General features: G+C 48.0%; 1 protein-coding gene across 2 annotated transcripts in view; it reads right to left on the bottom strand.

Moving 5' to 3' along the window:
- POLR3A (RNA polymerase III subunit A) overlaps positions 1–26,500 on the bottom strand; it is a 316,237-nt gene that overhangs the window by 21,885 nt on the left and 267,852 nt on the right. For both annotated transcript variants that reach the window (XM_085604841.1, XM_085604831.1), the window contains 3 exons: positions 25,177–25,269; positions 24,922–25,086; positions 23,932–24,096 (listed from right to left, as the gene is read on the bottom strand). In XM_085604841.1, the coding sequence (XP_085460967.1) occupies positions 23,932–24,096; positions 24,922–25,086; positions 25,177–25,269 (423 nt within the window). The remainder of the gene's footprint in view (positions 1–23,931; positions 24,097–24,921; positions 25,087–25,176; positions 25,270–26,500) is intronic.

The following is a 26,500-nucleotide window of genomic DNA, read 5'->3' on the forward strand; positions in this document are numbered from 1 at the left end:
GCTGAGAGGGCCGAAAGGTAGCCCTTCAGAGTGCCCAAAGCAGAGCCCTGCTTGGTCAAAGAAAGGATAAACAGGAGAATATCTGACAGAGAGGCAGATAAGGGGGCCAATAGACTGTTCTGTACAATATTTACAAAATCTGTTCCATCAGCAGGCGTATGCCGAATTTGTGGAGGGATGCCTGGCTGCCAGAATAACTTCACAGACTTTGGGAAGAATGTGAAAAGCGGTCAGCTGTCACCGTTCAATCTCCACGCAAGGAGGTGGAGAGTGGACAGGTTTGGGTGGAGGACCCTCCCCTGCTGCTGCAATAGAATATCCTCCCAAAGTGGCTGCCCGATTGGAGGATCGATGCTCACAGCCAAAAGCTCGGGATACAAAAGCTCTCCGTGCCCAATGAGGAGCCACAAGAACGACTTGTGCTCGGTCGCTCCTGAGCACTCCAGGCAGGAGTGGTATGGGCGGAAAGGTGCACAGAGTCCTGAGCTCTACTTGCGATGAAAAACGTAACAGAGCAAGTGCCGCCTTTGAAACGCCAACGCGCATAACTGCTGACATTGCATGTTCTCTTTTGAGGCGATCGGACCTTACCAAGGCTCTCCCCACCGCTGAAAGAGACCATCCACCACCTCCGAATGGAGACGCCACTCGTGATGAGCAAGGCACCTTTGGCTGAGTTAATCTGCTCCAGCATTCAGAGAACCGGTCAGATGTTGCACCACCAGGGAACTGCCCTGTTCTCCACCTCCCGCAGATGGCCGCCCCATCCCAGAAGAGACATCTGTCACTACTGTGAGATCTGGGTGGGGAAGGGAGAGGGGTCTGCCTTTGACACAATTGCGGTTTGTCAGCCACCACTGCAGGTCTTTCGCAGTGCCCTCTGATATCTGAACTAGGTCTGTGAGATTTTCTCGATGCTGTGCCCATTGGAACTTCAGGTCCCATCGCAGAGCCCGCATGCTCCATCTTGCATGGTCCACCAGCAGGATGCAGGAGGCCATGAGACCGAATAGCCTCAGAGTCATTGTCACTGAAATCAAGTATAGAGGCTGAAACATCTGTGTCATAGCCTGAATATCCTGATCCTATCCGGGAAGATAGGCCCAAAACTGCACCTTGTCCAGAACCGCTCCAATGAAAGGGAGTGTCTTAGTTCTACTTCAACATGTTGATAGAGAACCCCAGTGAATACAGGAGGTTCACCGTAGTCTGGAGGTGAGAGAAAACTGCTTTGGATGAGCCTGCCTTCAACAACCAGTCGTCCCGATAGGGGGAAGACTGGAACCCCTGATCTCGACAGATGAGCTGCGACCACCACCACCTTGGTGAACACCCAAGGGGCACTGGTGAGGCCGAAAGGGAGCATGGCAAACTGAAAGTGCTTGCGGCCCACTGTAAACCACAGGTAGCGATGATGGGCAAGCTGGACGGGGATATAAAAATAGGCATCCTGCAAGTCCTGCACCACCATCCACTCTACCGGGTCCAGGGCAGACAGGATCTGAGGTAGGATGAGCATCTTGCACTTCTCCTTTTTGAAGAAGTAGTGGAGGGCTTTGAGGTAGAGGAAAGGACGTTGGCCTTCGTCCTTCTTTGGGACCAGAAAATAGCGGGAGTAACAACTACAGCCTATTTCTGGCCCGGGAATTCTCTCTATAGCTCCTTTGGCCAAGAGAGTTTTGATTTCCTAACGGAGTACGGCAAGGTGATCCTCCGTGAGCATCGTGCATTGGAGGCATGGATGAATGGGTAGTCTTGAAGGGGAGGGAGTAGCCCCTTCGGAATATTTGATCCGGTGTGCTGTCCATTTTATTTTTTTTAAGTGACAGAAGGATAAGTTACTTCCCTGTAATCCTAGTTCTCTTCCAGGGGTATCCTCATCAAAGTCATAAGCACTGAATATTTCCGCCCATGTGCGGGGACCCCGGAAATAATAAAAATGATATATAAAACAATGTAATTACACAGACTATTTACCAATATACATAAAAAAAATAAAAACACAAGAGGGCAAGTAGCACTTGAACTCTGTTTTTTAATGAGCAAAGTACTCAAATGGCAAACTGCAAATAAAGTAGACATTGTTAGCCTACAGGCTGCATTATAAACCAATAGCATAGAAAATGAAAGCATTTTCAACAAAAACTGGCACCGTGCCTTCAAGGCAGCCATGACCCCTAGCTTCCCATCATGCATCAGGGGTGACAGTTAGGTCAGTTGTTCTTTGCATAACCCTGAAGGCCAGGGCACAAAGAGATCCTTTAACACTTTAGAAAACATCTCCTTTACCTGGGGAGGCGTGTGGTTTGCTTATGACTTTGATGAGGATACCCCTGGAAGAGAACTAGGATTACATGTAAGTAACTAATCCATCTCTTCCAGGGGATCCTCATCAATAGTCATAAGCACTGAATAGAATAGCAATCCCATCAACCACCTGCAGCCAAATTAGAGTAAAAATGACCCAACATATAATAACAGTCGAAATCAGCTGTTGAACAGATTCATCAAGGAGGCCTGGTCTACTTGAGTGTCTGTTCTGGTGTCTGAATCCAGACAGTAGTGCCTCGTAAATGTATGGACGGACCTCCAAGTTGCCGCCTTACAAATTTCAGACATGGGCACGTTATGAAGAAAAGCAGTAGTAGCCGCTTTTCCTCTGGTAGAGTGTGCTTTGGGAGTAAACCGAATGGGCTTCTGTGCTAACTGATAAGCAAGTTTGATACATGAAACTATCCATCTGGAGATGGACCGCTTTGAAGCTGCAAAACCAGTTCTGATCGACCCATAGTTAACAAATAGTTGATCAGATTTTCTCATAGATCTGGACCTGTCCAGATAGAATTTTAAAACCCTTTTCAGGTCCAGAGAGTGTAAGGCCCTCTCAGCTGGAGTGCAGGGATTGGGAAAAAGGTGGGTAGAGATATGGTCTGATTCACATGAAAATCTGACACCACCTAAGGAAGGAAAGAGGGGTGCATTCTAAACACGACCCTATTAAGATGGAAAACTGTATAAGGCTCTTTAGAGCAGAGAGCCTGTATTTCGCTCACTCTGCGAGCTGACGTGATAGCTACCAAGAAAGCCGCCTTCCAAGAAAGATGTTGCAAGGTTGCTTCGTGTATGGGTTTGAAAGGCGGACCCATCAATTTTGATAGCACCAGGTTTAGTTCCCAGGGTGGCGAAGGAGGCCGGACCGGAGGGCAGACCTTCTTCAGACCCTGTAAGAAATCCTTAACAGCCTGTACCAGAAATAAAGAAGGTTGAGAAGGTGAGCGTCTATATGCAGTTATCGCTGCTAAGTGCACTTTAATGGAAGAAAATGTCAACCCTGCTTTCGCCAGATAAAGTAGGTAAGGAAGGATGACCTCTTCCTGACCCTTGGTTGGATTACAATTATTTTGCACACACCACATATAAAACCGCTTCCACTTGCATGCATACGAATGCCTCGTGGACGGTCTTCTTGCTTCCTTCAAAATGGACATGCAGTCCTGCGGTAGTCCTAGGTGGCCATACTGGAGGACCTCAGGAACCATGCTGCCAAGTTCAGTGAGGGAAGGTTGGGGTGATGAATCCTCCTGTTCATCTTGGACTGACGGTCCGGTCTGCACGGCAGCTTCCTGTGAGGGCATTCTGATAGTTACAGAAGGTCCGGGTACCACCATTGTCTCGGCCAGTCCTGGGAAATCAGCATCATCCTCGTGCACGAATGAGATAGCTTGGTCACCACCTTCGGGATTAGCGGAAAGGTGGAAAGGCGTACACAAATGCCCCTGACCAGTCTATCAAAAGGGCATTCCCTTTCGATCCTGGTCGGTAGAACCTTGAGGCGAAGTCTCGGCATTTCGAATTTCCGTCGTCCGCGAAGAGGTCGATGGTGGGACGACCTCATGACTTCTCTGTCTTCGAAATGACGACAGAGCATCCGCTCTCACATTCTGTTCTCCCAGCAGGTGGACTGCTGTGACTGACAGATTCCATGCCAGGAGCCAATGCCAGAGTGTTTGAGCCTCCAATGAAAGTATGCGTGAGCGAGTTCCCCCCTGTTTGTTCAGGTAGTACATTGTAGTTGTATTGTCCGTCTGTACTAATACTGAGCTTGCCTGAATCGAGGGAAGGAAAGCTTTGAGGGCTAGGTGAACTGCTCTCAACTCTAGCATGTTGATGTGGTAGGATCACTCTTTTGGTGACCATAGTCCTTGAGTCTGGAGAGGACCCATGTAGGCTCCCCAACCCTGCAGTGAAGCGTCCGTGATCAGCGTCTGAGCAGGCAGAGATTGATGAAAAGGAATTCTGACTTGCATATTTCCTTTTCTCATCCACTAAGGTATGGAAGCTCGTGCCGTGTTCGATAGACTTATCTTTTCGTCCCAGCGAGCTGTCTGTTGGTCCCACTTGTCCTCCAGATCCTGCTGAAGAGGATGCATTCGTAATCTGGCATTGGGAACCAGGAAGATACAGGATGCAATCAACCCTAGCAGGGAGGCAATCCGACGTACAGGCAGTTTTCTGTTGTGTAGAACCAGCTTGCATTTCTGTATGAGGGAACACTGTCTCTCCTCCAAAGGAAACACTTTTCCTACCTTGGAGTCTAGCAGAGCTCCTAAGAAATGTATTTTCTGCGTTGGCTGTGAAGTTGACTTGGCTAAATTCACATGCAGGCCCAGCCGGTGACACAGCTCGAGACAGTCCAAGAAATGACTCCGCACGCTGTTTGGAGAAGGACCTTTGAACAGCCAGTCGTCCAAGCACGGGTACACGAAAATGCCCCTGCGACGCAGTGCTGCAGCCACTACCGCCATGCACTTCGTGAACACTCTGGGGGCTGACTTCAACCGGAAGGGCAGAACTTTGACCTGGTAATGGGAGGATCCCACCAGAAATCGTAGGTATTGTCTGCGATGCGGATTGATCGGGCCGTGAAAGTTTGCATCTTGCAGATCCAGCGAACACATCCAATCCCCCTGCCAGAGATGTGGATATATTTGATGGAGAACCAACATGCGAAACTTCTCCTTTTTGATTGATTGGTTGAGTGTCCGCAAGTCCAGAATGGGTCTGTATTCTGCCTTTTGGCCCTTTTTCTTTACCAAGAAGTATCTTGAGTAAACCCCCTTCCCTCTTTGAGATACAGGCACCCTCTCGATGGCTGACTTTCGGAGAAGGGTAGCAACTTCTCTCTGCAACAGCTTTAACTGGTGACACGATGGTGGAACTGGAGGGATTGAGGGGGGACAGTGTCGAAAACGTAGAGAGTACCCATTCTGCAGCGTAGCTAACACCCACTGATCCTTTGTGATAGCTCGCCACTCTTCCGAGATGATTTGCGATACTTCCCCCCACTGGAGTGGTGAACGGCGATGGGGGAAGTGAGTACTCCTTGCTTTGTCTGCATCTTGGCAGAGTTATTGCCTTGACGCTGATTTCCTCCTCCTCTGGAGGAACGTCTGCCCCGATACTGCGATCTTTGCTGGCCTTGCTGATTCTGATTTTTCTGCCAATGAGGGGTTTGAACCCTCTGTTGGAAGGACCGCCGATTGTAAGGTCGGAATCTCTTGCGGAATTCCTTCTTCTTTTCAAGTCCCACTGCCTGCAAAATGTCCAGCTCGGTTTTCATCCGGGCCATCTCTTCATCCGTGTGAGTCCCGAACAGAGAGGAACCGGAGAAAGGAAGAATGAGGATGCGTGACTGCACTTCTGGCTTGAGCGCTGTAAGTGGGAGCCAAGACGTTCTTCTTGCACATACCCCATGAGCATAAGCACGAGCGGAAAGGGTAGCTCCATCCGCCGCAGCACTGATGACCTGGTTAGACACCAGACTGCCCTCCGTTAGGATTTCCTCAAAATCTTTGCGATCTTCCTGTGGCAACTTTTCAGTGAATCTCTGTAGTGAGTCCCACAGAGATCAGTCGTAGCGACCCAGGAGCGCCGATGCGTTGGAGACCTTAAACATGGAGGCCGAAGTGCCACAAACCTTCCTTCCCCAGGAATCTTGCGTTTTACTCTTCTTATCTGGTGCAACAGTAGAGGAGGATGCTACCGCATGCGTCTTCTTTGCCGCAGCAAGTATGACTGAATCCGGGGGAGGATCGGCTCTAAGGAAGAGCAGGTCATCCTCTGGTGACGAGTACTTTTTAAGATTCTCGCTGGAGAGGTCTTAACACTCGCCGGTATGAGAAATATGTCCATCACTGGCTCTATGAGGCCTGGTACCAAGGGAAGCAGAGGTTTAGATGCTGCTCTTTTGTGTAGAGTCTCAGAAGGACTTACTTTGACGAGTAGGCATAGGGATACACAGCTTTACCGCCCCTCTGCCAAGAATGTCCTGAAAAGTGTAGATGTCGTCCACCGGAGACGCCCTCGGAGGCGGACTGCCTGTCAAAGTAGGCGAGCAGTCTCTGTGGGACGTACAAGTGGAAGAAGAGGAAGGAGTCTGGGATCTGTGCGCTCTCCTCCTGCTTCTTGATCTAGACCTCCTTCTCTGCGAGTGCACAGGGGTGCGGCTGCGAGCTCTAGCTCTTGAAGGAGATCGTTCTTTATCCACTAGTTGTATAAGACGAGTCAACGGAGATCTGTGCTGAGGGCTTGACTAATGTTGCTCCGTCGTGAACTTGTCAGTGGCCCAGTGATGCAACAGCCTGCACCATCGCGGTGACAAATGGATGGAAGGCGATTTGCGCTTCTCCCTCCCCTAAGGTGACTGCGCAGGAGGGAGAGAGTTCACCTCTTCATGTGCGGACCTGTTTGGTGAATCTTGGTGTCCCTCTGACACTGGGCTGCTGGAAGTCGAAATCACCACCTCCGGGGATCTGGACGTTGACCCTCGTTGAGAACTGCGGGAGCCTGAAGGTGAAGATGATAGGCTCACTGGAGGCGAGGCTTCTCTGGATGGACGCCTTGACGTTGATCTAGAGCGTCTGTGCGCCGACTGTCGTCTCAACGGAGACAAATGCCTCGCCGCTCAGAAGACTGCTGCCTCGACGTCGACTGGCGTTGGGCTGCTGGCGACGGAGACTTCTGCCTCGACGCCATAGATCCTTGTACCGATCTCAGTGGCGTTTTCTGTTCCGACGTCGATGATGTAGTAGGGCGGATCAACGTCAAAGTGCTTAGACCTGACTTCGGTAAAGACTTCTGTTTCGACGCCGAAGGAGATGTCCTGTGTATTGACGTTGAAGATCGTTGGACTGATCTCGACGGAGTGATGTGCCTCAACGTCGAACGCCGACTGAGTGATGTGTCTCGACGTCGAACGCCCAGCCGGCGTCGACGGAGACCTGTCTCTCGACGTAGAGCGTCGCCTGGCTGACGTCGACGGAGGACCTGTTATCTTCGTCGATGATTATTTCGTTGTCGATTGATGATGCACCGGCATCATCGAAGTCTTCGACGCGGATTTCTTAGTCGTCGGCAGCTTCGACGTCGATCCTGAGAACAGGTCGGGACTTTTCCTTTCGACGTCGACCGAGTTCTCTTCTTCTGCTGCCTCACAGAGACCTACCTCTTTCAGAGAGGCCATAAAGTCGAATCCTCTCCCTGTCTTTGATGGTCCTTCTCGACAACTTCTTACAATGATGGCAGTAGTTAGAAGAGTGAGACTCAGGGAGGCAGAGAATACACACAGGGTGTGCATCTGTTCTGGCCTTCTTCTTGCCACAGGATGGGCAAGGATCGAATAAAGAAGGCATTTTTAAAGAAAATAAACCTTTTCTGGGACACAAAGAAGGTACCACTCTCACTCTAAGACAAAAAGATGTCGAGTGAAAGCACAAACAGTAGAAAATTATCAGATATTTTTTGACAAAGTCAAAAAAGGAAGAGCTGAAAATCCAGGGTCCTGACTGAAGGAGCCGGAAAGAACAGCAAAACAACTGACCTAACTGTCACCCCTGAGGCATGATGGGAAGCTAGGGGTCATGGCTGCCTTAAAGGCACGGTGCCAGTTTTTGTTGAAAATGGTTTCATTTTCTATGCTATTGGTTTATAATGCAGCCTGTAGGCTAACAATGTTTACGTTATTTGCAGTTTGCTAATTATGAGTACTTTGCTCATTAAAAAACAGTTCAAGTGCTACTTGCCATCTTGTGTTTTTATATGTATTGGCAAATACAGTCTTTATGTGTGTAATTACATTGTTTAGCCTCCTAGATGGGAGATATATATATATATATATATATATATATATATATATATATATATATATATGTGTTACTGCTCCAACACACTGGTCAGGTGCACTCTCAGGCGGGTGCTTCTTAGTGCGGGGGTGTACCCGCATTCTATTACCGCTGCAACTCCCCTTCTCACATCCACTTTTACCGGAGAAAGACAGCACTCACGGGGGGCAGTTCCCAAACTTTATTTACTGGAAACTTACACGATCATAAAACAGACGCGTTTCGGTAACAACCTTCATCCATGTTTACCGAGGCGCCAACTCGCCATGATTTTTAAACGTTTGTTATGGACTGCATGAACGTTTAAAAATCATGGCGAGTTGGCGCCTCGGTAAACATGTCCTCAGGTCAAGCATGTGCCTTTTGCATATATGGTGTCAATCTGTTCAGTAGTTCCTGAGAAAATTGCAGTTAAAAGTACATAAATATCTATAACGTGCACAAGCGTAATTCTGATTGGTGGTTACATGTCAGTCAACATTCGAATCGGTCGAAATCAGGAAGTGTCGGCCGCCATTTTGTGTGTGACAGTGAAAAAGAAAGGTGGAGAACATGAAAAGGGGGCAGGGTAGAGAGTTTGACCCCCTAGCCTTTGTCAGGACCCCGAAGGGTGAAAAAAACGTTTATTTATTTTTTTCAAAAATTCGCACGGTGCGCGCACGTTGAAAAACCCTTAAAAAAAAAAAAAAAAACTTTTTAAACAAGCCATTCCATATTACAGGATACAGTCAATCTATAACTATATACATAGGTAGTTTATTGTAAAATAAATATATAAAAAATATAATACATACATAAATTAGCATTTAAGAAACCATACAAATTCACTAAAAAAAAACATAGGTTTCACACACGTTATAGTTAGGAATTAGCATTTAAAAAACCTTGCAAATTCACTTAAAAAACCATAGGTTTCACACATGTTATAGTTAGATGGACATTTCACTCGTAAAAAACCATTGAAATTCCCCTGTTATAGTTAGTTCAGATAACTATAACTCGCGCGACCGCTACTCTATCACAAGGATGATGTCATGAGTGATGTCACTGACCATGTCATGAGTGATGTAATATGTGACGTCATCAGCAGTGGATTGCGGGCGCGCGAGTTATAGTTATCTGAACTAACTATAACGGGGGAATTTCAATGGTTTTTTACGAGTGAAATGTCCATCTAAGTATAACATGTGTGAAACCTATGGTTTTTTAAGTGAATACCCCGCCGTGTCCTTTGTTCTACTCTTAAGGGAGGAGAAGAAACGCGTTACTTACCTGTAACAGCAGTTATCCAGTATTGGTGTCTTTCATAGATTCACATGCCTGAATCATTCCCCGTCGTCGAGACGGGAGCCTCCGGTACATAAAAAAGTAATGTCCTATAGACATACATAGAGAAAAATAGGCCTAAGGGCCTCCCCTTAGCCGCCTATCCTAGTCCTTATGTAAAAAGGACCAAACTCTTAGAGTCAGCCAATCAGCTATCACCTCCCTCTAGAACCTTCCTGGCAGGAGCCTCAGTCCCTCAGATTTTCGTACGCACCACGCTAGGTAGGCGTAATACAGTTAGAGAGAGAGAAGTGAGTCCTTCCAGGGGAGGCGGGAGGGTTGCATGTGAATCTATGAAAGACACCAATACTGGATAACTGCTGTTACAGGTAAGTAACGCGTTTCTTATCCAGTATTAGGGGTGTCTTTCATAGATTCACATGCCTGAATCAGAGTAGTTAGCAATACATTATGCACATTTCTGAGGTAACATGCCATATAGTTATTTTAGATAATACCCATATTACCATAACAGTTTGAAACATTGGCATACCACCAACAGTAAAACAGTAAAGAATGTGCATACCAGGAAGGCGGGTTGTTGGAAGGCTCACCTCACTGGAACAGATGGCGGAGCACCGCCTGGCCCACTGCCGCATCCTTCGTAAGTTCGGCATCCAGGCAGTAGTGTCTGGAGAAGGTATGCGGTGACTTCCACGTCGCCGCTCTACAGATGTCCAAAATCGGCACTCCAGCGACAGTGCTGCTGATGTGGACATCGCTCTGGTGGAGTGTGCTTCCACCCTGTCTCGCAACGGCCGTCTGGCCCCTTCATGGCAGAACGTTATTGCAGAAGAGATCCACCTTGAAATGCTCTGTTTTGTTAGTGGCATACCCAGCCTTGGTCTGCTGTAGGCCACAAATAACTGCGAAGACTTTCTGAAGGTTTTTTTCTTGTCTATATAAAACTTAAGACACCGCTTGAGATCCAGAGAATGGAGCGTCCTTTCTGCTGCCGTGGTAGGGTTTGCAAAGAAGGAGCGTAGGACCACCGGCTCGTTGAGGTGAAAGTCTGAAGGCACTTTCGGTATAAACTTGGGATTTGTCCTCAGCACCACCCTGTCCTGTTTGAACTGCATGAAGGGCTCCTGAATGGAGAGAGCTTGCAACTCGCTGACTCTCCTGGCAGATGTTAGAGCGAGTAATAGAGCCGTTTTCCATGAGATGTACTTGATGGAAGCTCGGTGGATGGGCTCAAAGGGGTGCTTCATGAGTTGGTTAAGGACCAAGTTGAGGTGCCATGTCGGTGGAATCCTTCGAGGTCTTGGAAAGGACCTATAAAGACCCTTAAGGAACTGTTTAACAAGTCTACTGGACCAGAGAGACGGGCCTTTGAAAGTCCTGGTAAAACGTGAAATTGCCGCCAGATGCACCTTTATGGATGCATGCGCTAATCCGGACTGTGCCAAGAGCAAGAGATATGGCAATATCTGTTCGGGCGTGATATGAAGTGGTCTCAGGCCCTTCTCCGAGCACCAAACGCAGAAGCGTTTCCATTTGAGAGAGTAGGTTTTGTTGGTACTGTCCGCCCTTGCTTTCGCTAGCACGTCCCTGCATTCCTGCGGGATGTTCAAATGGCAGAACTCTCTGTGCTCAGGAGCCAGGCCGATAACCTGAGCGATTGGAGGTTCGGGTATTGCACCTGCCCGTTGGACATCGTCAGTAGGTTCGGGTGCTGTGTTAGACGAATCGGAGTCCTGATGGAGAGGCGATGAAGGTCCGAGAACCAGTGCTGCCTCGGCCAGTACGGGGCGATCAGAATTAGAGTACAGGGCTCCGCCTTCATCTTCCTGAGGACCCTGGGAATCATCGGGAACGGTGGAAAAGCGTACGCAAATACGCTGAACCAGCCTATGGAAAAGGCATTTCCGAGTGACTCCGGTTGGGGATGCCAACTTGCGAAGCTTGGGCATTTGGCGTTCTCCCTGGTGGCGAACAGGTCGATTCCTGGAACCCCCCACTCCGAGAATACGTGTGTTAGTACACTCTCGTTGAGCTCCCATTCGTGGGAGAGGGATTTCTGCCTGCTTAGGGCGTCCGCAATGGTGTTGTCCTTTCCCGGGACGTAGTCCGCCCTGAGGGTGATCCCATGGAGAACAAGCCAGTTCCAGATCTTCTGCGATTCGCGCGATAGAGTGAGCGAACGCGTTCCTCCCTGCTTGTTCAGATAATGCATCGTCGTGGTGTTGTCCGTTCTGACGAGCACCTGGGAGTTCTGGATGCGTGGTAAAAATGCCTGCAGCGCTAGATACACAGCCCTCAACTCCAGCAGATTGATATGGAGGCGTTGTTCCCGATCCGACCATTTGCCACTTACTCTGAGGTCCTGAAGGACAGCTCCCCAGCCCGCTAGGGATGCATCTGTGGTGATCACCAGTGGCGCTGCTGGGAGCAGGAACGGTAGTCCTCTCGAGAGGTTTGTGGAGTCCTTCCACCACTCGAGACTCTTGGATATTTGCGGTGTTATGCTTATAATGTCTTCGAACGAACCTGTACTCTGAGTCCACTGGTTCGAGAGGGCCTCCTGCAGTGGACGCATCCGGAGCCTGCAGTGAGGGATCAGTAGTATACATGAAGACATCATTCCCAGGAGTGACTTGAAGGTGCGAACCCTCAGGGATTTCCTTGATGCCACCGTCTTGGCCAGCGACATGATCCTGTGTTTTCTTTCGTCTGAAGGAAATGCTCTCGCACATTCCGTATTTAAGGTAGCCCCGAGAAAGGTGATGCTTCTCGTTGGGGACATATGTGATTTCTGAAGATTGAGCGTCAGTCCTAGATGTTTGAAAAGATTGGTACAAGCGTTGGAGGATTTGGTTGCGCCTACGGCCGTGGGCGCCTTGACCAGCCAGTCGTCTAGGTAGGGGAAAACTTGGTGACCCATTTGGCGTAGGAAAGCTGCCACAGGAGAAAGGCACTTGGTGAAAATCCGCGGAGCGGATTTGAGGCTAAACGGGAGGACCTTGAACTGGTAGTGCTGTCCTGCCACCTCGAAACGTAGAAACTTTCTGTGCCCCCTGAGAATCGGGATGTGATAGTAAGCATCCTGAAGATCCAAGGATGTCATGAAATCTCCTTCCTCCAGAATGCCTAGGATTTCTTGGAGCGTCACCATCCTGAACGACTGACTCTTCAGGAAAGAGTGGAGTGCTCTGAGATCCAAGATAGGCCTCCACTTCTTTTCTTTCTTTCGTATCAGAAAGAAACAGGAGTAGAATCCTTTCTCCTTCTGAGCTGATGGAACTCGCTCTATTGCTCCCTTGCGTAACATCTCCGATATTTCCCGGAGCAGCAGCCGCAGATGTCTGTGTGGAAACTTGCGGGGAGGGGTTGTAGGCGGGATGGCGGTAAATTCTAGGGAATGGCCGAATCTGAGGAGTTGGAGCACCCAACGATCTGAGGTGATGATGCGCCAATTTTTTAGGAAATGGGTCAACTTTCCTCCAATTTGTGAAGAAGAAGATGGTAGCTGGACTGGCTGGAGTAAGCGGTCACTGGCGTCCGCCGGTGCCTCTCTTCTGGTTCTTACCCTTGAAATTAGATCTTCCGTAAGATGACTGTCGACCCTGTTGATGCTTTTGCTGGTACTGGGTCTTATTCTGGAAAGAATATGAGGACTTATTCTGGAAGGATCCTCTGTAGGAGGACTGACCTCTAGATTTGTTGCCTCGAAAGGACTGGTTCCTTGCCTGCAGGGTTCCAAGCGCTCTAGCCGTGTCCGTGTCCTTTTTAATGGCTTGTAGCGCCTCGTCTATTTTATCCCCAAATAGATGCTGTCCGTCGAAGGGCATATCTAGCACCTTCGTCTGTACTTCCTGCCTGAACGATGTCGCCTTGAGCCATCCTTGACGGCGCAGGACTTTAGCCCCAGCCAGTTGGCGAAAGCCTGTCATGGCTACATCTATGGCGCAGTCCATAATCTCGGCCGCAGAAGTCTGGCCTTCGGACAGTAGTGCCTTCACCTCATCATGAACCGCACTCGGAAGTTCTTCTAAATATGGGGCAATATCCTCCCAAAGTTGGCGGTTATAACGCCCTAAAAGGGCTATGGAATTGGCCACCTTGATGGTCATTGCCGAAGTGGTTGAAAACCTTTTGCCTATAGTGTCTAATTTTCTGCCCTCCTTGTCCGGTGGTGCTGACAGAGGCGAGGAGGGATTTCGAGAATTTTTCTGGGCTGCTTGAGTCACGACAGAATCCGGCTTCGGGTGGCCAGTCAGGCAAGCTGGTGCCGTGGACGGTGCCTTATACTTCTTATCCAGGCGCGGAACAACCGCAGGAACTGAGGCTGGCGTCAGCATCAACTTCTTTCCCTGGTCCCAGTGGAAGTCGATGATAGGGATTGATTTGGTCGTCTTCTTTGTCTGCTCTTTAAAGTCATGGAGGAAGCATTCCGTCTCCGCCGACTCCATGACCATATGGAAGCGCGTTGCAGCCCGTTCAACGAGCTTATGAAAACCACCAATGTCCACAGGTGGTGAATCCGCCTGGCGCGGTTGCGGGGAAGGTGGTGAAGATGCTACATACTCCTCCTCCTCATCCTGGTCTGTTTGGTCTCCCTGGACCTCTCCCTCTTCCATTTCCTCAGCCTCCTCATCCGTTGAGTCTATCACCTGAGGTGGCGGCTCGTGGCAGACCTTCGTAACCGGCCGTGATTGCCTTGGGGCTGTCGATGGGGGGTTTGTAGTTGGCATTGGGACCCCTGTATCCATCCTTGGTGGTTCTGGGAAACGTTGTTTGTAATCCCTGATAAGGAACTTGAGGTCCTTAACTATTGCCAGAGGGAGGCAGACCATTGGAGTGACCTCCGTGCGGACCTGTTCCTGGACGGGGCGCTCCTGCGCGCTTGAATCTTCCTGCTCCTCGTCCGTGCTTTGGTATTTGACAAACAGCTCGGAAGGGGAAGTAGCTTGCTGAAAGAGTTCCTCCTCGGACTCCTCGCTCTGCAGAATCTCCAGAGGTAAATTGGTTTGGACCTTGCTTGGAGATGTTGTTTCCGGGGTAATCTGTGGTCTGGAAAGTTTGCCAGCAGATCCTTGCACAGAAACCTCCGTGGTTTTCTGCCCCATGGACGACGATGACGTTCCCGTCGATGGCTCCGTTGTTGTCACCAACGGGGTCCCCATCGACGATAATTTCCTCGTCGACGAAGACTTAGTCGACGATGCGCTCGTAGACTATTCAGTCGTCGACGACGCCTCCGTCGTCGACGCCTCCGTCGTCGACGCCTTCGACGACGATGCCTTGGTCGTCGACGATGCCTTGGTCGTCGACATCTTCGTCGACGATGCCTTAGTCGTCGACGCGCTCGCAATTGATATCCTCGTCGTCGACTCCTCCGTCGACGGAGGGCTCCTCATCGACGAGGTCCTCAACGGGACTATCTTCGTCGTCGACGATGATGATTTAGACGACGGTTTTAAGAGTATAATAGACGAGATAGGGGTACCTGCAGACGATGATGAAGGGGTTGTCGTCGTCGACGAGCGGACTGACGCCGCCGTGGATGTGGACACGGTCGTCGTTGCTGTGAAGACATGTCCTGATGGCCTTTTTTGCGCAGAGGATGGTGTCGCAATTTTTGTGGCCGACAGAGTAGGCTTCTTGAAAGTGAGAGAGACCTTACCAGACGCTGAAGATTTCGAAGATCTTGCCTCTGAAGACGTCTTGTGTGTCTTCTTAGGAGGAGCGTCTGAGGGGCCAGGAGATGTCACTCTCGGCCTCTTCAGGGAGACTTCAGAGGTTCCGGAAAAGCTCGCCTCTGAGGACACCACACTGTCTTTGTCCTTGAGCCTGTCCAGCCAGATAAGCAGGCGGCCCTCCCTGTCTCTCAAGGTCTTATGTGGAAAAGACCTACATATTTTACAGTCCTTAGGGACGTGGTCCGGATAAAGGCAATACAAGCATAGTTCATGCTTGACGTCCACATGCAGCCTCTTCTTCCCACATGAAGAACAAGCCCTGAAAAGGGCTTTCTTCTGGGATTCAGACATGCCAGGAGTTGTAGATGAAATAAACACTCACTGCAGCAATAAGAGGCCTGAAGTAGTCAGCGTTGAAATCCTGAAGGAAAAAGTCACCAAAAAACGTGAATAATCTGGCTTGAAAGAGATCCTGAGGAGAACTCGGGCTGGAGACTCCCTAGCACAACGTGCGGTAGAAAATCTGAGGGACTGAGGCTCCTGCCAGGAAGGTTCTAGAGGGAGGTGATAGCTGATTGGCTGACTCTAAGAGTTTGGTCCTTTTTACATAAGGACTAGGATAGGCGGCTAAGGGGAGGCCCTTAGGCCTATTTTTCTCTATGTATGTCTATAGGACATTACTTTTTTATGTACCGGAGGCTCCCGTCTAGACGACGGGGAATGATTCAGGCATGTGAATCTATGAAAGACACCCCTAATACTGGATAAGTTTGGTGATATTTTGGCGTGTTGCCTGTGGCACGCACAAAGGACCCTCTCTCAAAGTGGTCACGGACACATGGGCAACTGGAAACTGTAATTTTGCCGAGGTATCGGATTTCCGTGAACCCGCCGCTTATACTCCTGGGTGCCGAAAAACTGCTGTCATTTGGCGGACCAAGACTTCTTGGGGAGACGCTGTCACTGTACTTACGTCTCCAGACTCGCTGTCCTGCAAGTTGGGTGGCTGAGAGTAGGGGACACAAGGTCGCTTATCCCCTGCATTTTCATCGTGATCCCCCCAGCGCCGCATTGGATTTCAACCTGCTGAATGATGGGAGAAGTAGTTCGGGACATTGAACTACGGAGGTGGATGCAGGATAATGTGGTGCAGGTGAGCCCCCCTACCACTGGGGAAGGAGGAGCCCATAAAGAGACTTACAGTGGGAAATCCCGTTTTGAACTGTGGCATTTGAAAAAGGCTGTCTGCCGAAACCGGTCATGCCCCAATTCCAATAAATGACCTGTGAAACCCCGCCGTGTCCTTTGTTCTACTCTTAAGGGAGGAGAAGTTTGGTGATATATATATATTTTTCATGTTTAATTTTTTTTTTATTTCCGGGGTCCCCGCACATGGGCGGGTATATTCAGTGCTTATGACTATTGATGAGGATCCCCTGGAGGAGAAGTAGCCTCATCAATCATGGGGTCCAATAGCAGCCCATCCTCAATTAGCGTGTATGCCACTATATGTTCGCCCTCTGGGCTGTGGCATTGCGGTGCATGCTTCAGCTGGTTAGATCTATATTGTTCTGTATGAGAAATTTCGTATTCCGTTTTTAACTCTTCAAATTTAATCATCTTTTGTCCCCTCCATAGATCTTTTAAGTAGTCGATATCAAGTAGTTTCCACTTGCTGAAACTCTTTAGTCCATCTACTTCCCTTAGGAGGTCACTATCCAACAGTGGAGTCCTTCATGTATGCTTCCCCTCTCATTCCAGGAATTTTGTTGCCTCTCGCCATATATTTATTACTGTTTGCGTATGTGGTGGTAGTTGGGTACCCCTCAGTTTTTGATAAAGCGCCGATGGATATCCTCTCTGCCCCATCGAGTAGTGATCTTCCTGTATGCGGGTTCGTCCCTTCCTGTAAAGACCCATGCATTAATCGTGACTAGCTGTGCTGCCCAGTCCTTTTTTTGTATGTCAGGAATGGCCACTCTGCCTTCAAACACTCCCCTCTGTGATTTGTGTAAAGCTATCCTAGGGCTTCCCCCATCCCACAGTAATTATCTAATTTCACGGTCTACTTTTCAAAAGAAGTCTGGTGATACCCTACATGGTGTATTCCGTAAAACAGAGGAATCGTAGCAGCAACATCATTTTAAACAGAGCAGCACTTTCTATAAGAGACAGTGGTAACTGTCTCCAGTGTACTACATCATTGCGAAGCTGGTCTATTTGTGGGAATACGTTGTCCTCTAGGAATTCAATGTCTGTTTTTGAGATCACAGGTATTTATATTCGTTTTTTTTCCCTAGGGTTCGAGGACTGGATGGCAATGCCAGCGCCCTTCACACCAGCACAAACAGGAGTTATCCCAATTTATCTGATACCAGAGTATCCCCCCAACAGTTGGAATATGTGAAGAATACGGCCTGTCAATGACTTTCGGTTTGTGATGTATAATAATATATCATCTGCATACAGTGATATTTTCTCATCCCAGTTGTTCCCTCCGGGAATCCCTCTTATCAGTGGGTGTCCTCTGACCCACGCCGCTAGGGGTTCCAAGGCTAATGCAAAAAGCATTGGCGAAAGAACCAAGCCTGCCCCATACCCATGTGTAGGGTTATTGGCCACTATGTCAGCCCATTTAATCTCACCCTGGCTAGTGGGTGGGTATACAAGAGACGGACCCAAACACAGAACTTTGGGCCTAGTCCCAGTCGTTCTAGCGCTGCAAATAGGTACGGCCATTCAATGCTATCAAACGCAATACGGGCGTCTAATGACAGGAGCGCTGCGTCTTCTTGCGGCTTTTGCTTCGTAAAATGTATTGCTCCATATTAATAGTAGATTAAGCCGGGAGCTTCTATACTGCATAAAACCTGATTGATCGGGGTCTATCATGGATGTTATTACTGTACTTAATCTAGTCCCCAACACATTCACCAGCACTGTTGCTTCTATATTAAGCAGTGAAATTGGGCGGTATGAGTTACAGTCAGTCAGTGGTTTACCCTTTTTTTGGAATAATCATCCGTTGGTCCTCCAGGAGGATACCTCGCTCTAGTGCTTCTTGGTACTTATGCAGCATATGCGGATCTACCACAGTCGCTACCACTTTGTATAATTCGGCTGGAATGCCGTTCGGTCCGGCCGCCTTTACTGTCTGCAAGGCTCTAATAGCGCACCCTATGTCTTCTACAGTTAGGTCTTAATCTAGCTCTACCTGTTCATCTGGGGTTAGTGTGAGAAGTCTAGCCTCTCAGAGGAAGTCAGCAGTCTGGACCACTCCAGTTCTATCTGTGGTAGATTCATACATGCTCTCATAATGTGTTGCAAATGCTGAGGCTCTCTCTTCTGCCGTCCTGCTTATTTCCCCTCGTGGGGTACAAATTTCCAACACCCAGTTTCTTTCTTTGTCTGGTTTCTCTAGCCAAGCCATCAATTTATTGGCTTTGTCCCCTACCTCATACAATCTTTTCTGGGTCACTTTGGCCTGTGCCCTGGTCTTTCACTCTGCAATGTCCCTCAGCTCCTGCTGCTCGAGTCGTATCTGGTGTTTAACTTGGGCGTCTAGTCCCCACATTTCTGTCTTTTGTCTCAAGACAGGCCAGCTCAGTTTCTTTGTCATACTGGAGCCCCTGTTCCTTCTTTTTATCTCCAGCTATATCTTGCACGCACCCTCTAATCTCTTTTTTATATGCTTCCCAAAGTATACATGCAGAGTCTACTGTGCCTACATTTTCTTGGTAATATTGCTGTGTCCATTCTCTCACTTATCACAGAGCTGCTCATCTTGGAACAGCAATGGGTCTAGTCTTGGTGGCAGTGTGGTGTCTCTGGTAGGTACCTTCATGTGTACCTCCACTGGCGCTTGATCGGATATGCCCCTCGCCTTTTGAGTTGCCCCTTAAACCAACCTGCTGTGGTGGAATGTGTCATTAAGTAGTCTAAACGAGAATATCCCCCGTGGGGTGCTGAGAAGAACGTGTATTGTCTGTCCTCCAGGTTATGTGCCCTCTATACATCTAGTATTATGAGGGCCTCTGTGAATGCTCTCAGGGGTTCTGTATTCATTCCCCTATCTGAGGTTGACATTCTGTCTTTTATGGTGTCCATTGTAGCATTCATGTCACCTCCCAGAATCGAGATACCCATCGGTAGTTCAAGCAGTAGTACACTGATGTCCGGCATAGTGTCAGTGTGGAGTCTTGGTGGTATGTATACTGAGCATAAGTTGATAATTTTTCCCTCCCAGACCACTGTCAGCGCCATGTATCTGCCCCTCTGATTGCTCCAGACCTCGCCAGGTATAAAGGGAAGTGCGGACCGCACCATGATCCCAGTTCCTCATGATCCCGACGTGATCCCTGCATGTGCTAGGAATTTATAGCCGCCCCTATCCAGGGCTTTGTAATTGCTACCTTTTAAGTGCGTTTCCGGTAACAATACTATGTCCGGATGGTGTTGTTGAGATATTGCAATACCACTGTACGTTTTATTTTGTGGCCTAGGCCGTTAACATTCCAGGTCATTATTATCAGAGCTGCACTGGCATGCGTCGGCCCTGTAGGTAGGCTTGAGAATCCTGTCTTTTCACCCCTTGTTGTCATGTAGTATGTTTGACATGTGGACATATGTGTCAGTTCTAGTAGATGTTTGCCTCCCCCCTTTGTATCATACCTCCCCTATTCATGTTTGCCAAGCTGATCATCAAGTAGAACTGTAAAACAATGCCACCTTGAATGTGGCTGCTTAACCTTTTCCAACCCAACTCCCCCTTCCATGCTACCCTGCACAGTGGGTTCAAAACCTCCCACCCCACTAACTTGCAGAGCGCCTGTCGCCCCATAACAATAATACTGTAAATCAAATGGTCTTTGGCCACGTGTGTCTCCACTTTGGATGCCCCTTCAGTCCCTCCTATATATATATAGTAACATATCCCATATGATAAGGCGGTCCTATAGATCATTCAGTTAATTGACTAAACATTAACTTAGCTGCGTAGATAAGTCTCTGTCCATAAGATCCCCACTTCTTCTGTTCTCGGTATCTACATTCAACGTCTGTTCTCAAGTCACTCAGTGGACATGTGCATTCGTTTGTGATGACCCAATGGTTCGTCATTCCCTGCCATTCTTCGAGGGATCAGAGCTCCACGATGGGTACTCTGTTTGATCTGGGGCCAGCCGTGTGCGGTCGTTGGTCAGTTTGTCTGCATCTCTGAGTTTTTTCCCCCAGGATTTTCCCGTCATCCTCCAACCATCGAGCCAGTCCCATGCCTCCTCGGGAGTCAAGAAGCACCAAACCTTTCCATCCAAGGCTATTCTGAGGGTTGCAGGAAAGAGCTTAGAGTATTTGATGTCTTTTTCCCGGAGAGCTGCTTTCACCTCCAGGAAGCTCTGTCATTGCCGCTGTACCTTTAGTGTGAAGTCAGGGAAGAAGGTAATGGTGGCACTCTTTAATTTGAGCGGCGGGGCAATCCGGGCAGTCTGCAATATTACATCCCTGTCTCGGATGTTGAAGATTCTCGCTAATATGGGGCGTGGAGGTGCTCCCGGTTTTGGTCGAGTGCCCGGAACACAGTGCACCCGTTCACTGAAAAGTATTTGGATAGTCCCCTTGGTTGAGGCATTTTGGTTATTAGTTCCTCCGCAAATAGGTCCACTGTTGGCCTCTCCACTTTTTCTGGCACCAGTGTAATTCAAACGTTGTTGTGCCCTGAGCACCCTTCCTGGTCTTCTAGCTTGGCCCCCAACGGTCTGGTCACGCCCTGTAATTCACTGACCTGTTTTTGTAGGATTTTGCTATCCGTCACCAGGCTGGACATGATCCCTTCCACCTCCTTTACTCTGGATCCCATATTTCGCAGGTCCTTCCTCAACCGTGAGACTTCCGTCGTCACTGAATCTATTTTCCCAGCAAGGTCCGTATTGACCCCCTAGATTGCTGTGATAATATCTTGCCGCATGGGTTCATGTTCTACCGATGATGGCAACGTTGCAGTTGTTAGGTCCGCTTTCATTGTCCCGGGTCCGGTCATTGCTTCCTTTGATAGGGTGTATTTGTCCAGTTTAGATGGTTGCATGGAGCGAGGGCCCTCCCCCCTGTCATTGTTGGTTCCATGTGCTCCTGCTGTTTTTGCCCGGATATATCGGGGGACCCAAAGAGTAGTACTCTCTGTCACCTGCCTAGGCCTGATAATGCTTGCCTGTCGGATTTTCAGTTCCTGGGTTCCCCAGCTGGTCAATCTCAGGCACTCTCTGGTTCAATCCGTGGTGCCCAACAGTGAGATGCTGCTCATTTGTGCCATGGGCCGCGCTCTCTGACCAATCCCCTCCTTCCGGCTGTCACTCTCTGTATTTTTAGTGCCTACCGGTTAGTTCTTTACTGATGGGAGAGAGGAGTAGGGTTTTTAAGTGGGGCAGGCAACATTTTTGACTGTCACAGCCCCACTCGGTCTGTGGGGGCTCCTGTCTCTATGTTTGTCCGGTGTCCCCAACACCCACTGGTCTTCAATTAGTAACTGGGTCTCCCACTGAGCCACAACCGGAGCACTGGTTTACAAACCTCGCTGGGACCGAAGCCTCTCTGGAGATCAGCTCCGGTGTGCGGTCGTATTTCCAAGGCTCTATTAGAGCATGGTGTCTCAACTCCTGCGGCCGTCACTCCAGGATGCAGCCACTTCTTACCGGGCCACCACCTAACTCACTTCCCTGCCTTCCAGACACGCTACATAGCTAGTCCTGCGCGCAGGGCTCATAACAGTCAGCCGCTACGCATGGCCAGGAATCATCATGGAGCTCAGGCCTCATTGGCCTCCCTCTCAGATCTGGCTGGGTTCCACTTTGCAGCGTGTTTCCAGCACTCATGTCCCACACAGAGTCCGAGCGGACCCCCACCTGTGTCTTTTATGGATATTTTGATCAGATATTGCGGACTGATTGAGGGTAATCCGGCAGAGCCTCTCTAATGCAAGGCCTCTTTGCGACTAGCCACGCCCCCTCGAATTTATTCTTGAGCGTGTGTCTCATTTATTGCCTCTGTGAGTACAACAAATGCTTAGCACTACCCTAACTGCTCACCCACACTACCACAAATAGTTAGTATTATCTATTGTTGCCTCTGTATACCAATCTGGGTCTCACTTGACTCTCTGCAGAGCCAACTTCATTTTAGTGCACTATTTAGAAAGACAGCGTACTACATACATAATGGAGCTGCCAATCTTGAGAGTGACCAGTTGGCAGCCATGTTATCCTATGGACTGCCAAAACATATATTAGTTTCAATGGAAAACACCAAAATAGGGACATTTTGGCTTGCGCTTATATATACACACCTTTAATATAATTCACCCTGCCTCTATGGCTGAGGAGGCCTACCTTAGGAGTGCCTTATATAAATTAAAGGCAGTGTATGGGACTGTGCCACACATGGTGAGGGCACAGTCGAGTTTGAGCAGTTTGCACTTTTCCTGCAGTCTGTAGCGGCGAGCCTGCTATCAGGAGTTTGCATGAGTTGCCCAGGGTGGCACAAAATCATGCTGCAGCCCGGGGGTCCCCTTTACCATCAATGCCCTGGGTACCTCTGGTCCCATATACTTGGGACTTACATGAGGGTAACGTTTTAGCCAATTTGGGATTAACAAGTCAAACATAACAGTTTTTAGGAGAAGGCACTGGAGACTGGGCAGCAGACTTCAGAGCACCATCGGAGTCATAATCATCAGCATTTGGATCAAAAAGTGGAAGGTGACCATACAAAAAGGGGCACTTTCGTACAGTGGTGGAAAGGGTCTGCCATGTTGCAGCAGGAACTCTGGGTAATCTACTGCAAGGCAAATAAAAAGAAAGTGCTTCAAAAAGACATGGAGGGACTGTGAGAAAGTAGTTAAGATTAGGTTGACATAATTTCTTCAGTCACTGGCTAGTGCACAGAATATTTCTGACACCCCAACCACCACACCTCATCAGAACGTACCCAGGAAGACTCCATCCACAAAAAGGCTCTGCTAGAAGAAAGAAATCTCTTGCCTCCTGCTGACACCCAAGGACTGGACGTGCTCTCCATAGGTGAAGTGATTGCCTTCCTGTTTATCTGCTTCACAGATGCAAAAAGCAGGCACAGCTGACTGCAGAGGACAGGATCCTGCAGAAGACCTGGCTGGGGAGCAACCTGGTCCCAGAATCAGGTCCTGAAGAGGTAGGGGCTGCAAAAGTAACCAGAAGGAACTTTCCCAGAAGTTGGATAGTAAGTCCGAAAGTAAAATAAATGGCAGGGGCAACCTGCTTGGAGTAATCTACCTCCACTCAATCGCAGTCGGACTGAAATTGTGCCATGGTCCTGGTCAACAGCAAACTGTTGTTTTATTTCATGGCACTTTATTTCTCAGGGTGCTTTTTGCCCTAAAACTTCAAATCTCCAGTTCTTCTACCTATTTAAATGATTGTCGTGTATATTTGCTAATTAACTTTTACTCTAAATGAGTTTGGGATCTGTACTGTTGTTTTCTTACCTTTAAAATTATTGGTAATGCTTGAAGTTAACATTCACTTATCAGTGGACTGCCTGATGCTTGTGCCATAGCTAACGATGGTTGAACCGAAATTCTCTCAGATTTGTTTTTTGGCCTAAGCAGTGTGGACAAATTAAGTTGAAGGGTATCCCAAATTTCTAACCACAGTTTTTCACAATCACTTTTTTTGGTTGTTGTAATACTTCCCTTACCCTTGAGCCAAAGCATGCTGGAAAACAGGTAAACTAGGTTCATTGGAGATATTCAACAATACCTCATAGGTGTTGTTGGATGTGGTCTTGGCTCCGTTCACGCCGTGCGTGGCCATTACAGCACGCATGTTGTCACCTTCCACCAGCAGCTTGAACTTCTGCTTTCCGCTCTGCTCATCAATGTGAATGACTGCTCGTGACACCTCAGGAATGCCTTGAACCACAACCTATCATTGACAGAAGAATTTAAAGATTGGTATTTAACATTCTTACCATTATAAAATCACAAATGTCTTAAACAGCAGTATATGGTTTACAAAGATGGAGCATGTAATGAACTGTATAGATTGGTCACAGACCATATATGGTAAGAAACTAACTGTACTCTGCAATCCTTCAGAACTATGTGAAAAGTGCGTTAAAGATTCATCAAGATACATGAACTCATTCTGGCATTAGTGATATGGAAGGACAAATAATGCAGTACCATCCTATGCTAGGGTGTGCATGTGCTAGGACAATTGTACATCCAGTATGGTACAACATAAACTATTATGTCATGCCTATAATTTTTGCAACCCTTTAGCCTTCAGATTAAAGCACCCTAGAGGCCATGTGTGGTACCAAAACCCTCATGAACCAAATTAATTACTGGTCAGAGCCTATACAGCAACTGCCTTTTGTTGTAGTGCACTTAAAGGCTTCCCAGTGGAGACGTCCCTATGTCATTTTACTCCAACCTGCCACATGGGGTAACAGCATCCTGATGGTACATCACTCCCAAAAGCAAAGTCTAATAAGTGCAGCACCTAATAGTGCTAATATATGCAACTGTATTCCCATTTTATGGTTCTTGCAAAAGTCAAGTGTACTACTACTGTCATGTTTTGTAGACCAGGAGTGAGACTGTCATAATCTCATTTTACAGAACAGTGAAATGAGAGTGATTAGACCTGCTATGATACTGACACAGTTTGCAAAGTTTATTGGTTTAAGTAAAGAATTCCTACTTCACACTTTGCCTGAATTTAAGACCACAGAACACATCTTACCTTTGGAAGATCTTCTTTCAAAGACTGAAGAACATAGTACATTGAGCTCTTGCTGTTCTCACGCGGCGTTACACACACAACTGCTTCCCCATGTACAGCAATGTCACCAGGTTTCACTCGCAGCTTGGACAAGCAAATGGAATACCTCACGGTTTCTGCATTGACCTGGTAAGGTGACGAGAAAAAAAAAAAAAGACTTTCACACAGACCGACTTCTGCCAGGTCATGATCATACTACCTGGATGCATTACTTACTTCTAGTCTCAGAAGCCGTATCCGTTCCATGGAGAGCTTCACCAGGATAAAGCAATCATCCGGAAGAAAGACTTCTTCAATATACTCTGAGATCTGCAAGAGAGGGTGCAGGAACTTGGATCAACTGGATTTCCTTATAGAAAATATTTGAACCACAGTCACAGGGAATGCTGAATGGACATGCTTGCTTGGAAAATATTTGAAAAAGAATTTAAGGCAAGGTAACTAAAGTACTTGTATATGCCCCAAACTATTTTACGGATGATCTGCGAAGGTAGATCATCTCTGGGACTGCCATAAAAACTGCCAAGGGGGACGTATGATGTTCAGAGTGTCAACTGGACTCCCTTGCGTGGACCATTTCCATTACAACTACCTGTTCCAATTCTGAACCAGTTGTGTGTTTTAAACATGATTCAATTCAAGGGAGAGTAAATAAAATACCCCAGGGCAGGTAAATCTGCAAAACAGGAAAGATGAAAATGTGATCCACTATGTTGTAGAAATTAAAGCTGAGGAGAATACAATTTTACCAATCAAACCTGTGGGTGGGAAGTTACCAATTGATTACCAAATGTGTCATTTAATTCAACATTTAGGTCTTGGTTCTAGTGACTCCCTTGCAAACCAGAAAGAGAAGGAGTTGAATGTTGCATTCATCATTTGATAAAAAAGGAAACATAAGATTTTCACATTTAATTTCTTGAGCAAAGGGGCGCTTGTGTTTCAGCTTATGGGAGGCTTTCCTTGCCACTCAAGGCATTTAGGAGTGGTGTCATAAGGACAGCAGTGACTGGGATCCTCAGCAGTTTGGCACATTTGTGTTGCAGGTTCCATTGCAAAGAATGAGGCCTTAAATAAAGTAAGCATCTTTATCACTTCAAGCTTCATATCTATGTGAACTTTAGAAAGGATGCTGAGCAATGTCATGGAGTATTGGTCCAGATGAAGTGGTAATGTAATAATGGCAGTACTAGGTCACACAGATACAAAGTGATTAGAAAACTACACTCAATTGTTAGATGGGTGCAAGGAGTCCGACTCCAGATATTGAAAAATATGAGGGGCAGAAGAGAAAATGCACCAGTTTACATAGGTTTGAGTGGCATGAGGTCACTGCTTCAGAGGTACAGGACTGGCTGTGAGAAAGTGCCATCTTTCTTGCATGGTATGCCCCCACTTTTTGCTGAATTGCTGAATGTACTTTGACTGAGTGTGCCCTGGACTCCTGCTAATCAGGTGCCCAGGGCCTATGTTCCTTCCCTAAAACAAACTAAACCCAAATTGGCAAACCCTGGCCACATGTCAGCCCCTAGTAAATGGT

This window comes from Triturus cristatus, chromosome 1_2 (assembly GCF_964204655.1).
Source record: "Triturus cristatus chromosome 1_2, aTriCri1.1, whole genome shotgun sequence".
Classification (NCBI taxonomy): Eukaryota; Metazoa; Chordata; class Amphibia; order Caudata; family Salamandridae; genus Triturus; species Triturus cristatus.